The 14,327-nt window shown below is 52.4% G+C and overlaps 1 protein-coding gene across 1 annotated transcript; it reads left to right on the forward strand.

Moving 5' to 3' along the window:
- The first annotated feature begins 3,897 nt into the window (after positions 1-3,897).
- ADGRF3 (adhesion G protein-coupled receptor F3) lies at positions 3,898-13,136 on the forward strand. Its single transcript, XM_032353093.1, has 13 exons — positions 3,898-4,056; positions 5,041-5,101; positions 5,527-5,667; positions 6,142-6,315; positions 6,830-7,048; positions 7,523-7,732; positions 8,221-8,364; positions 8,534-8,730; positions 9,106-9,285; positions 10,428-11,810; positions 12,278-12,319; positions 12,407-12,469; positions 12,944-13,136. Exons 1-13 carry the CDS (start codon positions 3,973-3,975, stop codon positions 13,001-13,003), a joined length of 2,958 nt encoding a protein of 985 aa, XP_032208984.1. The 5' UTR covers positions 3,898-3,972; the 3' UTR covers positions 13,004-13,136.
- Positions 13,137-14,327: the final 1,191 nt, after the last annotated feature.

Genomic DNA, 14,327 nt, shown 5'->3' on the forward strand with positions numbered 1-14,327 from the left:
AGCTGCATTCCCACTCCAAGAGGGAAACAAGAGAGTTAAGCATTCTCTGAGTTTCGTCCTTGGCCCCCAAACACCTGACAATGACTAAGAGCCGGGTCCCAAACATGTTCTAGAACATTAGCTTCAAACAAACCGAAGCTGACGCTGGCATCAACGCTCCCTACCTTCAGCAGTTAAGGAAATAGCACCTATAATTCACTGGTCACTGACCTTTGGTCAGACCCTATCCTGGATTCCTGAAGGAACACGTATCCGGGACCCCTTTCCGATGGAAACCCTTAACCCTCAGCAACCCCTAACTGCCCCCCCTCCAACTCTCTTTTCCTTTCCAAGTCTCCCAGACACACGGTCTGCTATTCTCAGTCACTCAAGCTACTCAGTGAACTCCTTTCACTTCCCTCTTGCTCTCCTTTTACTTCTATCCTGTGCAAAGCCAAGGAACCTCTTGGCTGGGCCTGCGGGACCCCCTTCTGGATCCTTGGTCCCAGGATCTCAGGTGAGGTCCCTTCCCAACCTAACAACCCATCATTTAATATTTCCAATAATGTCATGCCCCATCAGGTGGAAAGAGAAAGAATTTAGGATTCCTATGGACTAAAGGTCTAAACTACATTTATTCTTTAGTAATCTATTAGTAGTTTACATAGCAATAGAGGTAAAACCTCCTAAAATAACCTGTTTGGATACAGAGGAGAGAAACCCAGATTATAAACCTTTGCTATCAAAGACTGCTGACTTGACCTGGAGGGCTCAAAGCACCAAGGAATGGAAAGGAAATTTCTTTTGCCCAGGGTGCAACCTAGGAGCCCAGAAAAGCTGCCCGCAGGGGTTAACTGGTTTCCAAACATCATTACAGAGGTCAATAGCCTCATGGTTGACCTTTGACTTGGGAGTAGAGTGGCAGCAATTAAGGACCTGTTTGCCTGAACCCCACCCTAAGCCTGAGACCTGATTCCGCCTCCAGGTGCTTCCTGCCAACCCGGGGACGCCTGGGCCAACCTGAAGGACTCTGACTTGGTTGGTCTGTAAGAAAGAAGTTGAGACTAAAAGATTTGTTTTTTTGGTTTTTCAAGAGTAGGTCACTTGGGCGCCTGGGTGGCTCAGTGGGTTAAGCCGCTGCCTTCGGCTCAGGTCATGATCTCAGGGTCCTGGGATCGAGGCCCGCATCGGGCTCTCTGCTCAGCAGGGAGCCTGCTTCCCTCTCTCTCTCTCTCTCTCTGCCTGCCTCTCTATCTACTTGTGATCTCTCTCTGTCAAATAAATAAATAAAATCTTTAATAAAAAAAAAAAAAAAAAAAAAAAAAAGAGTAGGTCACTTAAGCGACTGAGCCACGAAGGCACCCAAGATCTGATATTTTTATTAGAACTTTTTTTCCGATTATGGAATATAAAATTGAAAAATACAGAACACGGAAAAACATGCCAAATCCCACCATTCAGTTTCAGCCACCATTAATGTCTTGATGTGTTCTTTCTTTCTTTTTTTTTTTTTAAGTAGGCTCCTAACTGGGCGTGGTGCTCCCACACAGGTAAACTCACCACCCTAAGCTGAAGACCTGAGCTGAGATCAAGCTTCAGATGCTCAAACCACTGAGCCTCCCAGACGCCCCTTGGCGTGTGTCATTTATCCACTGATTCATATAAAACAAATATCACTTATGGCTGTCTGGTGGGCAGTGTGAAGCCCTGAGGAATCCAGAGGTAAAGTCAACGGACACTTCCCAGAACCTGTAGCATTTCTGTCCGATCTTTCCTCAGTAATTTTGTGTATAAGCAAAAGTGCTTGAAACTTCTCTCCAATTACAGAAACGGTTCCACCTCTCTCTTCTGTAGTTCTGCTCCTTGAAAGACCCTGTCGAGCCCCGTCCAGGACCACCTTAGGCTTGGACTGATGCACTCTGGTGACTGTGGCAGAAGCTGGTGGTGGCCCATATCCCCCAGCCCCTCTGAGACAACCTGCAGCTGCCGTGGACGGTTCCCAACATGCTGATGGCATCCCCCCTCTATGTTCTCAAACCTAATTCTTTATCACTCTCAAGTTTTCTGAAATCAATTATTAACAGTCTTTGTTCCCATGTATGTCATTGCTCTGTGTGTCCACTATGTCTTGGCAGCCATCCTAGCAAGGGGACAGTTGAGGAGGTGGGGGAAGTAGAAGTGTACTGGGGCTAGATTTTTACCCTAGATTGTGTGTGTGTATGTGTGTGTGTGTGTGCATGTGTAAGTGTATGTGTATGAGCATGCACACGTGTGTGTTTATGCATGTGTGTGTGTGTGTGTGTGTGTGTGTGTGTGTGCATGTTTAAATCTACTCTTCCGGGATGCCTGAGTGGCTCCGTTGGTTGGACGACTGCCATCAGCTCAGGTCATGATCCCGGAGTCCCGGGATCGAGTCCCGCATCAGGCTCCCAGCTCTATGGGGAGTCTGCTTCTCCCTCTGACCTTCTCCTTGCTCATGCTCTCTCTCACTGTCTCTCTCTCAAATAAATAAATAAACTCTTAAAAAAATAAAAAAATAAATCTACTCTTCCTTTTTTAAATTGGGAAAATACATACCTATGTTTAGAAAAGATATTTATCAAATAGACATCTGCACCCTTAATCCCCTTCCCCAGAAGCAACAGTTGCCAACATTCTGAGGTGTTTTCCCAGAAATATTCTAGGTATAAAAAGCATAGAAGTTGAATATAGATTCCCTTTTTTATGTAAAAGATGGCATAATATACACTTTACACTTTACCATATATAGGGGGATTCACCTCAAAATAGAGTTATCTCACTTTTTTTCCACAGCGATGTTCAGTTGTTTGGAAATGTCCCTTTCGAATGGACATTTTGGTTGTTTAATTCATTTGCTATCATGAACAACTGCCTTGAACATCCTTGTACACACACTTTTGTATACATGTATCACTACACTTCTCTCAACAATGAATATAATCAGTATCTTGTCTTTTGATAATTAGTAGGTGACGGAATATTTTATTTCATTTTTTTACTTTTTTCTTTTTTTGTTTTCTTATTTTTGTCTGTTTTTTCTTTTTTATTTCAATGTGGATTTTTTTTTTTTTTTTTTTTGACAGAGAGAGACACAGCGAGAGAGGGAACACAAGTTAGGGGAGTGGGAAAGTGAGAAGCAGGCTCCCCGCCAAGCAAGGGGCCCAGTGTGGGACTCGATCTCAGGACCTTGAGATCATGAGCCAAAGGCAGATGCTTAACAACTGAGCCACCCAGGCGCCCCTCAATGTGGATTTTTTATATGTTTATCAAACTATTGATAATTCTTTTTCAGTAAGAGACTTTTTCTATTTTTTGCCTATTTTCTATCCTACCGATGTAAGATAATCTCCTACGTTAAGGCTGGCCCTCTACTCAAGCATCATGCTACAAACATGTTGTCTTTCACCTTTTCACTGCAATGTGCTTTTCCTCCCCAATTTATAGCGTTTTAGACAGCCTAATTTATTTTTTTTTCTGCTTTCTGGGTTTTGTGTCATATTTAGAAAAGCCATCCTTACTTCAAAACTATTTCTCCCAGCATTTTTCCAGGTTCTTGGTTAAATTTAAGAGTCCAGAAATTATTCTAGGCCAGAAATCAGCCCTAATGTATGTCTTTTCTGCATTGGCTCTGGGATCCATGATCCAGATTTCCCAGGTCCCTGGCTTACTGGCACATTGCTCATTGTGATCTGGGACCCTCAAACCCTCTCCTGTACACCGAGTTCTTGGTTCAGACCCCAGGGGGAAGCTGTGCAGACCATTCTCACTGGGGTCCATGGGTTCCAGGTGGCCCTACGGGGAGCTGGATGCCCATGTGACTCAGTCACAGACTGTCGCGCTTCCTCTGTAAATTCGGCTGGCTCCGGTCCCCTCTCCCCTCCCATCCCTGCTGCTGAGCCTTGCCAGCCCTTCTCTGAGGGAATTTGCATCATGCAGCAACCGTAGGACTCTTGAGGTCTGCCTCCCTGAGCCATGGTCTGCGCAGCTCTCCCCGTGCTCCTCCTGGCCATGACTCTGCCCCCGCTGCGGTCTCCAGCTGCGCAAGTATCCCAACCCGTGAGTAAGACTGGGGCGAGGACCCAGGGAAGGTCTCCAGAGCTGACACAGGGGCCTGTCAGCGTGAGAGGCAACCGGTGTGGATGAAGGGACAGGTGGAGGAGCAAGGACTGAAGGGAGAGGAAGTAATGTAGAAAAAGGCCAGTTTCTTATAAAAGTCTCTGAGAGGTCAGTCTTGTTTTCCAGGGAATGGGAGAGCTTTTGTTTCTTTGAGAGTCACTGTGAACTCCAGGAATGCCAGCTGCACTTGGGATGAAGGCTCTCCCGGTCAAGCTTACAATTTAAAAATGGAAAGAAAAGAAGAATTTTCCAGAGTTGGGAACGATGGGCATAGAGGACAGGAGAGAATCTGAAGACAGCGAAGTCGAGATAGCACTTTGGGATCTCTGTTTTCTCCCTGGAAGACATCTGCATCTCTAACCATATCCATATCGGTGACCTTTTTTAGATAGTATGCACGTTCATATACAATTTCGAGAGAGGGAGGAGTTAGTGAGGAAATGATTTATAGGAACGAGAGACGAAGGGAAGATGCTGCCTTGTGCTCACCCTCGTGGCAACTCCTATGGAGAGAACAGAATTTTCCAAGCCGCTGGGCCCCAGCCGGCTCTGCCCAGCCCTCCCCAATGGCGTTCCAGATACTGCCATTTCAATTAGCCTAGAGGCCCAGGGACAGGTAAATTCAGGAAGGAATTAAGCAAAGCATGTTGACTCTCTAGGGTGTGCCGGGTTCTGGGTTCAGGTGGGATTTGCAGGCCCCAGCGGAGTCCTCGGGGCTGCAGCCCTGGTGCCTCCTACCGGAAGCTTGCGTTCCTCTCCTGATGTGCCTGCTTGGGTCTAGCCTAGGCGAAAGAAGAGCTTCAAAGAGATGGAGACATGCCAAATGACTCAGGCCGGCCTGAGTCCCCTAGGGAGGAAGGTGTGTCTGGGAGAAACCTGGGGTCAGCCTCCTCTCAGAGGTCTCTCCTCTGTGCTCTGTTCCAGGCACAGAGTCAGGCTGGAGGGGAATCGGGGCAGCCACTGGACCGAAGGAGTGGAGAAGGTGGTGAGTGGACGGAGTGGACAGGAGTTGGAGGAGGGAGTGGATGGAGGGCTGGGGAGAGGACAGGGGGCAGGGGATGAGGCTGAAGAAGGCCCCCAGAGGGCTGCAATCATGGCTGCTCATGGCGGACACACAGATCCAGAGGCCAGTTCTCTAGCTGTGAGGCCTTGAGAAAATCATTCCCATTGGAGAGCCTCGTCTATAAATGAGGGTTTCGGGGAGGGTAACATGGAGCTGTGTGTGGATGCACCGTGGCTAGTGAAGGGTTACAGCTCTCTCGAGTCTTGTCAGCTCCTAGCTGGGCTGTGGGAGGTGGGATCTGCCTGGGGTCCGGGCAGGGACCAGTCAGGTATGGGAGGCAGAAGGGGACAAGCCCATCATAGCCTTGCGGCCTCTCCTCTCCAGCTGCCCCCCCTCTGCTCCTGTAGAATCAGTCCTGGCCTCGGTCTATGTACAGCTGGCCTTGTCCAACCAGACCTGGCCACTGGCAATCTCCAGGACCCTGACTCGCCCCCTTGCCTCGGCTTCCTCTTTCCCAAGAACTCTCACTGGCCTCAGCCTCACGACAGGTAGGGGGGATTCTACGGAGCCCTGTCTCTCAGTGGCCCGTCCACCACTTATGGGGGATGGGGGCTCAGAGAGAAGGGGACACGGGCTTCCTAGGTCTCCTGCAGCGAGCTCACCTTGACCACTGCCAGCCCCTCCCATTTCCTGGAGGGTCTCCATGGGCCGGCTCCTTCCTCACCTCCCCACCAGACACACCCTTCCCTTCCTGTTCCATGTCCCCATCTTCTAAACTTTGGCAGAGGCCCAAGAGGCAGACAGTGGTGGGTCGGATTTCTCCACACACCCCCAACCCCTGATGACTTTGCCTAGCAGGAGGACCTCTGCTGCTTTTCACCCTGAGGAGGCAGTCCCTGACGGCTGAGGCCCTTGTGACTTTGGGATGGCTCCAGACAGCCAGCCCTAGAGCCTCTCAGGCATCAGACTACCTGGCCCCCTCCCATAGCCTGTCCACCTCTCATCCCCACCCTCTGCTGCAGAGTGTAACGTCCACGCGGATGGACAAAGCTATTGTGCGTGCCTGTCTGGGTACCAGTGGAACACCAGCGTCTGCTCCCATCACCGCCCCTGCCAGACCACCCACAACCACAGGCCCTGCGGCTGTCTGGTCTTTGGCTCTACTGAAGCCGGGTACTGCCAGTTGCTGCCACCTGGTAAGGAGGGTCGGGAACTTGGAAACCAATGAGCCTCAGTGTGTTTTCTCCTCTCTGACCCCTGTATTTCTGCCAGCTGGCCCAAGCCCAGGTTTCCCCACCGGGCAGGAGAATTGCCAATTATCCTGGGGTGGGCGTGGGGGGGTCACAGCCCTGAGTAGTGAGACTAATGAACAGTATGGCTCATGAGACATATGGACAGGGAGAGAAAGGGCTAGAGTGACTGCTGTTGACCCTAGAGGGCCAGGAAGGGGCTCCAGCAGCCCCAGGTTGCCTAGGGGAGGGAAAATCATGGACCACAAGGCTTCCTTGTTTGGCTCCCTAAGACAGAGTTCTCCAGCTGGACTGCAGCAGCCACACTCATCCAGCGACAAAACAAAGTGACATAGTACTGGGGGCGGTGGGGAGGGAGTGAGGCGGAATGGGCTCCCGAAGAGGGGGAAGGAGTGAGAGCTTAACCGCAGAGGGCCACAATTCCTGCTCCAAGGGGCCCCTGCCTCCTGCCTCCCTGCAGTCCCCGGAAGGCTGAGCCCGAACTCCTGGGTGCGGACCCCGGGCACCACTCTGAACCTGACCCTCGTCAAGAGCCGTGAGACCACAAACCTTAACTGGTTCCTGCGGCCCGCGGGCAGCCCCACCCCCATCCTCCTGCAGCCAGGGACACATGTGTCCCTGGCCTCTAGCCCGGGCCAGGCTGTCCTCAGCATCTTCAACGTCTCCCATAGATGGGCAGGTAGCTAGCCTGCCCTCCTCCCATCTCTCTTCAGCCTTCTCTTCCCCGATGCCCTCGCCTTCCTCCTCCTCCCTCTCTTCCCCTTCCTGCTTTTCTCTCCCCTTCCTTTCCCTTTGCATCTTTCCATTTATCCCATTGTACCCCCCCCCCGAAGGTAGGGGATCAGTCTCAGCAGTGAACAGACAGTGTGTTCTGCGTCAAGATGTTGCAGTGGCAGCAGGTGATTCAGGAAGGACATCCCCTAGCAGGAAAGGGGTTCACCTTGGAATTCATGGCTCTAGGCTATTAAAAAAGGAGCCTCTTCTCCAGGCCTCTTCCTCCTAGAAATCCTTTTGGGGGCAGGGATCTCTGTTGCTGGGCTTGAGAGGCCCCCCGGGAAGGCAGACCTCAGGTGTGGCTTCGGGAGCAGCAGAGCTTCTGTGGCACAGGTGGGGCCCGAAGGAGCTGGGAGGTGCAGCAGGTATGTATCCGCAGGTGAGTACCTGTGCTGCTTTGAGGCTCAGGGATTCAGGTGGGAGCTGTCCCAGGTGGTGGAGGTGCCGCTGCAGGCAACAGATGTGGCTCGGCTTCCAGACCAGCTCTCCATTTCCTGTGCCACCTGCCCTGGCTTCCAGCTGACCTGCTGCATCCCTAGCACACACCTGGCCTACACAGCTTCCTGGAGTCCCGGAGAGGGCAGCAAAGGTACGGAGGGGCTGTCGGGGTCAGGGGACAGGTGGCAGCTGGCTCTCCAGTTCACAGGCAGCAGAGGCTGCAGTGCGACCTGAGTTCGGAGTCCAAGTTCAACCCTGTTTTTACCCCACGAGCAATCCTAATTGTATCGATCCAGCAATAACCACATGAGCGTAGATAACTTTGCAAAATGTTTTCACACAATCTTAATGAACTCTTGCAATATACTCTGTGAAGTTCATTTGATGATAGACCCTGTTTTACAAATGAGGAACCTGGCTTCATGTCCTGGGGTTAGTTAGAGACCCACCCCCCGGGTGTCCCTCACCAAAATCCAAGCCTTGCCTCCGTAGTCTGATGCTCGTGTACCACTCAGCTCTCCTTTACCGTGTCATCTGCTTCTGAAGTTTCTAGAAAGACTGAGAGGACATCTCTTGGCCTGCTGGGTTCCAGGTCTATTCCAGGCGCAGTAACTGTTCCCTCTCTCACGTCATTTGCAGCCTTCTTGGCCAGCGCGCCCGGCTCCCAGTGCTTCGTGCTGGCCGTCCAGCGCTGCCCTGTGGTGGACACCACATACACTTGTGAGCTGCAGAGCCCAGGGCTGGCCCCTCTCAGGGTCCCCATCTCTGTCACTGTCATCCAGGGTACGTGGGGCTTGGGATCCAGCCGGCTGACCTCTCACCTACTTGTCCTGGGTGCTCCTCGACCCTGCCCCGGGCCCCACGGCCGGTCTCCAGAGCCTGGTCAGTCTTCTGCCCCAGAAAGGCTGGGGCTGCACTGTGGTTGCCGATCCTCCCCGATATCATTGTGCAGATGGAGACACCACCTGCCCAGGGGACTCCTCAGCTATTGCCTGGAATGTCACCAAGGCTGGCCACGTGGCACAGGCCCCGTGCCCAGCAAACAGGATGGGTGTGGTGAAGCGGACCTGTGGGCCGGATGGCATTTGGGAGCCCGTTTATAGCAGCTGCACAGACGCAGAGCTCCTGGCCTTGCATCGCAGAGCCCGGGTAACGCTTTGGGCCCCGCTGCCCACGCGCCTCAACCTCCATGCCCTAACCCTTTCTCACTCAGGACCTCACTTCAGAAGCCTTTCCCCCTGAGGCCAGCCTAAAGGCCCTTCACCTTCTCTGGAGCCTAGCAGAGCCAGGGAGTGAGGCAGGGGCTGGCGAGGGCCCAGCGCTCTCGTTGTGGAGCATATGCTGTTCTCCAATCTTAATCTCACCAAGTGTCTGTCCCATGAAAGTGTCATTTCCTTCCATGTGGCTCACGCAATCTTGGTTTCCTGTTCCCTTGGGACCGGTGTGGGGATGGGGAGGAACGGCCCCTCCCTAATGAGGACTTGCCCAGCCCCTCCCTAATTCCTGCGCTTTTGTCTGTCTCAGCTCCTATGGGCCGGCCAGGGCCAGCCTACTGTGGAGGTGCCCCAGATCCTGGCACGGCTGTCAGAGCAGGTGACAGCGGTGAGCTCTCCCTCTGACTTGTTGGCATTGCTGGGCACCATATCATTCCTGGCTCGGGTGGTGGTGGATGCTAGAATACAGCTTACCCGCAGGGCCCTGCAGGTAAGCTCTCTGAGCCATGGTGGGGGCCAGCTGGGTGGTGGGGGCCTGAAGCGTTTTACCTCTGGGCACTTCTTTTTTTTAAAGATTTTATTTATTTATTTATTTATTTATTTATTTGACATAGAGAGATCACAAGTAGGCAGAGAGGCAGGCAGAGAGAGAGGGAAGCAGGCTCCCCGCTGAGCAGAGAGCCCGATGTGGGACTCGATCCCAGGACCCTGAGATCAGGACCTGAGCCGAAGGCAGGGGCTTAACCCACTGAGCTACCCAGGCGCCCCGCTCTGGGCACTTCTGTCCCTCTGATATCACCATGGGCTGTCAGACAGCAGACCTTTCTAGAGTCTGAGTGTCTGCTCCCCTGGTCCGTCTCTCCTCTCGGACACCAGTCTTTAAGGCCATGGACTGTGGAGAAGGTCCGATGCCGGGAACACGCGGGAGGTCGGGGAAGGCAGGAACGGGTGTGAAGAAGTGAGTTCAGAGGCTTTCATGCAGAGGCAGATGGGTGCATATGATGGGAAGCCCCCCACCCCACCCCCTGAAACACACATACACACAATACCTACATGGAGATACTAGAACACGCTTGGCTTGGCTAGACTCACCTAACCCAGCTCTCACTATGGGCAATAGTTGGTGACCAATAAGAGGCATCCTAAAGAATAACCAGGGACAATGACACAACACACTCTTCCTATCTGGGAATGTGCATCCCATGTGTGTGGATGGACATGCATGTGGCCTTCTACTTCAGAACACCATCCCCTCTATCACTGGGGACCATTCTTAGCTTTATAGACCTGTAGAGGTCAAGGAATTGGAAAGGGGCCCCTTAGGGTCTAGGTGACCCAAGGGATGGAGAGGAGAGAAGAGACTGTCAAGTGGAGAGGTTGGATTGCATCAGGAGACCACATACTTGAAGCCACCCCAGTAGTGAGCTAAACAGCTCCCCATCCTTCCCCAACAGAAACTCTTTCTTCATGGGTGTCTCTTCCTATCCCCCTTGCTCTCCACCTTTGGGTCTCCTGCTGGACTAGGAAACGTGGGTTTGGGGCCTAGAGTTCCCTGTGCCCCTCGCCCAGTGCTGTGGGCTCTAGCGGCCAGGGCTCCGCTCTCCATTGGGATCTCTCTGTTGGGTGTCACAGGGTCTCCTGAAAACCACAGACAAGGTCCTCGACATGGACACCGACTCTCTGTGGGCCCCAGCCCAGGCCCAGAAGCCCTCGGTGGGCTCAGCTCTCCTGCTGGCTGTGGAGACCCTGGCGTGCCACCTGTGCCCACAGGGTCAGCCCTTCTCCTTCAGCTCGCGGAACGTGCGGCTGCAGACCCAGTTCCTTGGACCTGCGTTTCCTGCTGACTACAGAGCCTCCTTCTCCACTCAGCCCCCCTTGCAGGCACGCATTCCCAGGCGCTCACTGGCCCCGCTGCGCCATAATGGAACTAACGTCAGTGTTACTAGCCTGCTGCTGCGGAAACTGGACCGTCTTCTGCCCTCAAACTATGGCCAAGGCCTGGGGGACTCTCTCTATGCCACTCCTGGGCTGGTCCTCTCCATTTCCGTCATGGCAGGTGGCCAGGCCTTCAACCAGGGAGAAGTCATCATGGACTTCGGGAACACAGCTAGCACTCCCCACTGTGTCTTCTGGGACCACAGTCTCTTCCAGGGCAAGGGGGGCTGGTCAGATGAAGGGTGCCAGGTGCAGACAGCCCACGCCAGCCCCACCACACAGTGCATCTGCCGGCACCTCACTGCCTTCTCCATCCTCATGTCCCAAAATACTGTTCCAGAAGACCCCACCCTGGAGCTGTTGAGTCAGGTGGGCTTGGGGGCCTCCATCCTGGCACTGCTCGTGTGCCTGGGCGTGTACAGGCTGGTGTGGAGAGTCGTGGTACAGAACAAAGTTGCCTACTTACGCCATATGGCCCTGCTCAACATGGTGCTCTGCCTTTTGGCTGCAGACACCTGCTTCCTGGGAGCCCCACTGCTTCCTCCCGGGCCCCAAAGCCCACTCTGCCTGGCTGCTGCCTTCCTCTGTCACTTCCTCTACCTGGCTACCTTCTTCTGGATGCTGGCTCAGGCCCTGATGCTGGCCCACCAGCTGCTCTTCGTCTTCCGTCAGCTGTCCAAGTGCCGAGTACTCTCCCTGATGGTGGTCCTCGGCTATATGTGCCCAATAGGGTTTGCAGGGGCCGCCCTGGGCCTCTACCTACCCCGAGGGCAATACCTGGGGGAGGGGGCATGCTGGCTGAATGGGAAAGGAGGGGCGCTCTACACCTTCGTGGGGCCAGTGCTGGCCATCGTGGGTGTGAATGGGCTGGTACTAACCATGGCCGTGCTGAAGCTCCTGAGACCTTCGCTGTCAGAGGGGCCTCCAGTGGAGCAGCGACATGCCCTTCTGGGGGTGACCAAAGCCCTGCTCATTCTCACCCCCGTCTTCGGCCTCACCTGGGGGCTAGGCCTAGCCACTCTGCTGGAGAAAGTCTCCATAGTTCCTCACTACATCTTCACGATTCTCAACACCACCCAGGTGGGTGACTCTGGGGTGGCTTTGCTTGTTGCCCTTTGAGATGGTCTAAGTCATTGCCAGTCCCTTCTCAAGGAGGTGTCATGGCAGAGCAGAAGAAACGGTGTTAGGAATTTTAGAAGACTTGGGTGTGGACCCCAGTTCCTCCCCTGAATAGCTGGAGAACTTTGGACAAACCTCTGTGAGCTTTGGTTTTCTTATCTGTAAAACAGTGTCTGGTTTTGCCAGAGAAGTCAGGGAATTGTCAGCACCCAAAACTTTAATATCTCCTTTGTCACCAAAGCAGTAAGAGAAGCACCTGAAACAGATTCTATGCACCACATGATGTGTGAATGTGCAGAAAATTCTAGATGGGAAGCCTCGGGACATCAATTAGGGAGACAGAGGCTGAAGGAAGAGGAGAGGGAAAGAGCTGGTCTTGGTTGATTCCTTCCTCCTTGACTAACTTATCCACGTATCTCTCTTCTTAGGGTGTCTTCATCTTGCTGTTTGGCTGCCTCATGGACAAGAAGGTGAGTCTGCCCACCCAGCCCCATCTGACTTACGGTGCCCAGGAGAGGACTTGGGCTGGCATAACCGGGGCATTATCTTACCTGCAGATTCGAGAGGCCTTACTCCAACGCTTCGGCCGCACCCCACCTCCCAAGTCCACCATCTCCCTGGTGAGTTGCTGCCTTCCAACCCTCAGTTCTCCCACTGACAGCAAGTTACAAGCAGCTGTTCCACAGCCTTCCTGAGGCACAGCTAGAAGCTGAGAGGAGGCTGGGGCTCTCTTTTAGAATAAGGATGTACCGGGTTCAAACTCCCCAGCAATGGAGAAAGGAGCCGCATCAGACCAGTCAGAGTCAGGTTCCCAGGCTCCTGATTCCAACCTGGGCTCCTGGGGATTCTCTTTGTCCCTGGTTTCTCCATCTGAAAGTCTGCCTCCCGTTACTATATGAAGGGAATAGGTGGGATCGGTAAGTCCTACCTACACTGGATCGGTGTAGCCAAGAGCAAAGTTCTTAGGATTACTGTGGGTCTGGCAGGAGGGCAGGTGAGAGCATGAAGATGGGTACAACCTCATCAAAGGAGAGTTGATGATGATTATAATAATAATAACAACCCTGCAATTGGGCCTTTCTGCCCCTTCCTAGGCTACATATGAAACCTACATCCCAGAACACAGCAAAGGAAGAAGTGAAGACGCCAGGTGAGAAGCAAGCCCTCCTGAGCAGCACGGAGCGAAGCCGAGGGTAGCAAGCAGCGTCCTGGCTCAGAAGGCTCCTCTTCATGTCATCATCCTGGCCCAAGGATTGGAAAACAGACTTTCCCAGCATAGACATTTCTGGATGGGATGGGGAAGGTGGAAGCCACAGCAGATGGCCTAGCATCTTCTACTGCTTTCTCAGAAAGCCGGAGGCACTTTTACCACCACCAACCTTTGATTCAGTTCACTCGGAACATTCCTTTTCACACTGTCAAATATTGAATTATCCTGAAAAACCTTTGCTTCGAAGGACTTGCCGTCGGTGGGTTTGGTATCCAGCCTTGCAAGGTCTCCTTCACCAGCGCAGAGCTTCAAGGCGAGCCCTTTCATGGGGAAGGCAGAAGCTGTGCGTGAACCACGCACGGGGCCTATGTGGCCCCTCTTCCACGGGAGCTGAGAATGTGCTGAGAGAATGTGCCTGAATCCACCAGGATGGACCCTGCCCAGAGCTCTGAGCCCTTCTGCCCTCCCAGAGCTCAGCTGTTGGCAAAGAGAAGCTGGTGTTTCCACTAGTCACGTTCCTTTCTCTTGCAGGTCACTTATCCCCATCCCTAAACTATGCAAGCAAAAATAGCATGAAAAACTAGCCAAAGCTACCTAATAAAAAGCCTTCCTCTGCTGTAAACACAGTCGACAGATAGTAAAGTTCAAAATGATGACAAGTAATGATTTTGCAGGTCTCAACCAGTTGACTAATCAACAGTTCATGTTACAGATATATTTGATAAAAATTTTTTTCTTTTTAACTATTCAGTGATTTCCTTTCTGATTATTTCTTCCCTACAGCTAGGAAGAAAAAGGATGGCTTAATGACAGGAACTCTGATCTTCCAAACATTAAAAGTGAAGGACAGATTTTGGGTTCTTTTCAAAGTTTAGGAAAAGGTGAAGCTAATAGGCCCCTCTTTCTTTAACTTTCACAACAATATCAATATAATGTAAGTTTCGTAGATGTATGCATGTAACACCAAGTCACTGATCTGAACACCTTCTTAAGAACACATTAACAACTTTAAAGTACAGTGGAAATTACCACAGACCGCCAAGGATTAAAGCGACAAGTTGACAAACACTGACATTTAAAAGTGACAGGCTTTGGGGCACCTGGGTGGCTCAGAGGGCTGGGCCTCTGCCTTCAGCTCAGGTCATGGTCTCAGGGTCCTGGGATTGAGTCCCACATAGGGCTCTCTCTTCAGCAGGAATCCTGCCTCTCTGCCTACTTGTGATCTCTGTCTGTCAAATAAGTAAATAAAATCTTAAAAAAAAAAAAAA

This window comes from Mustela erminea, chromosome 7 (genome assembly GCF_009829155.1).
Source record: "Mustela erminea isolate mMusErm1 chromosome 7, mMusErm1.Pri, whole genome shotgun sequence".
Classification (NCBI taxonomy): domain Eukaryota; kingdom Metazoa; phylum Chordata; class Mammalia; order Carnivora; family Mustelidae; genus Mustela; species Mustela erminea.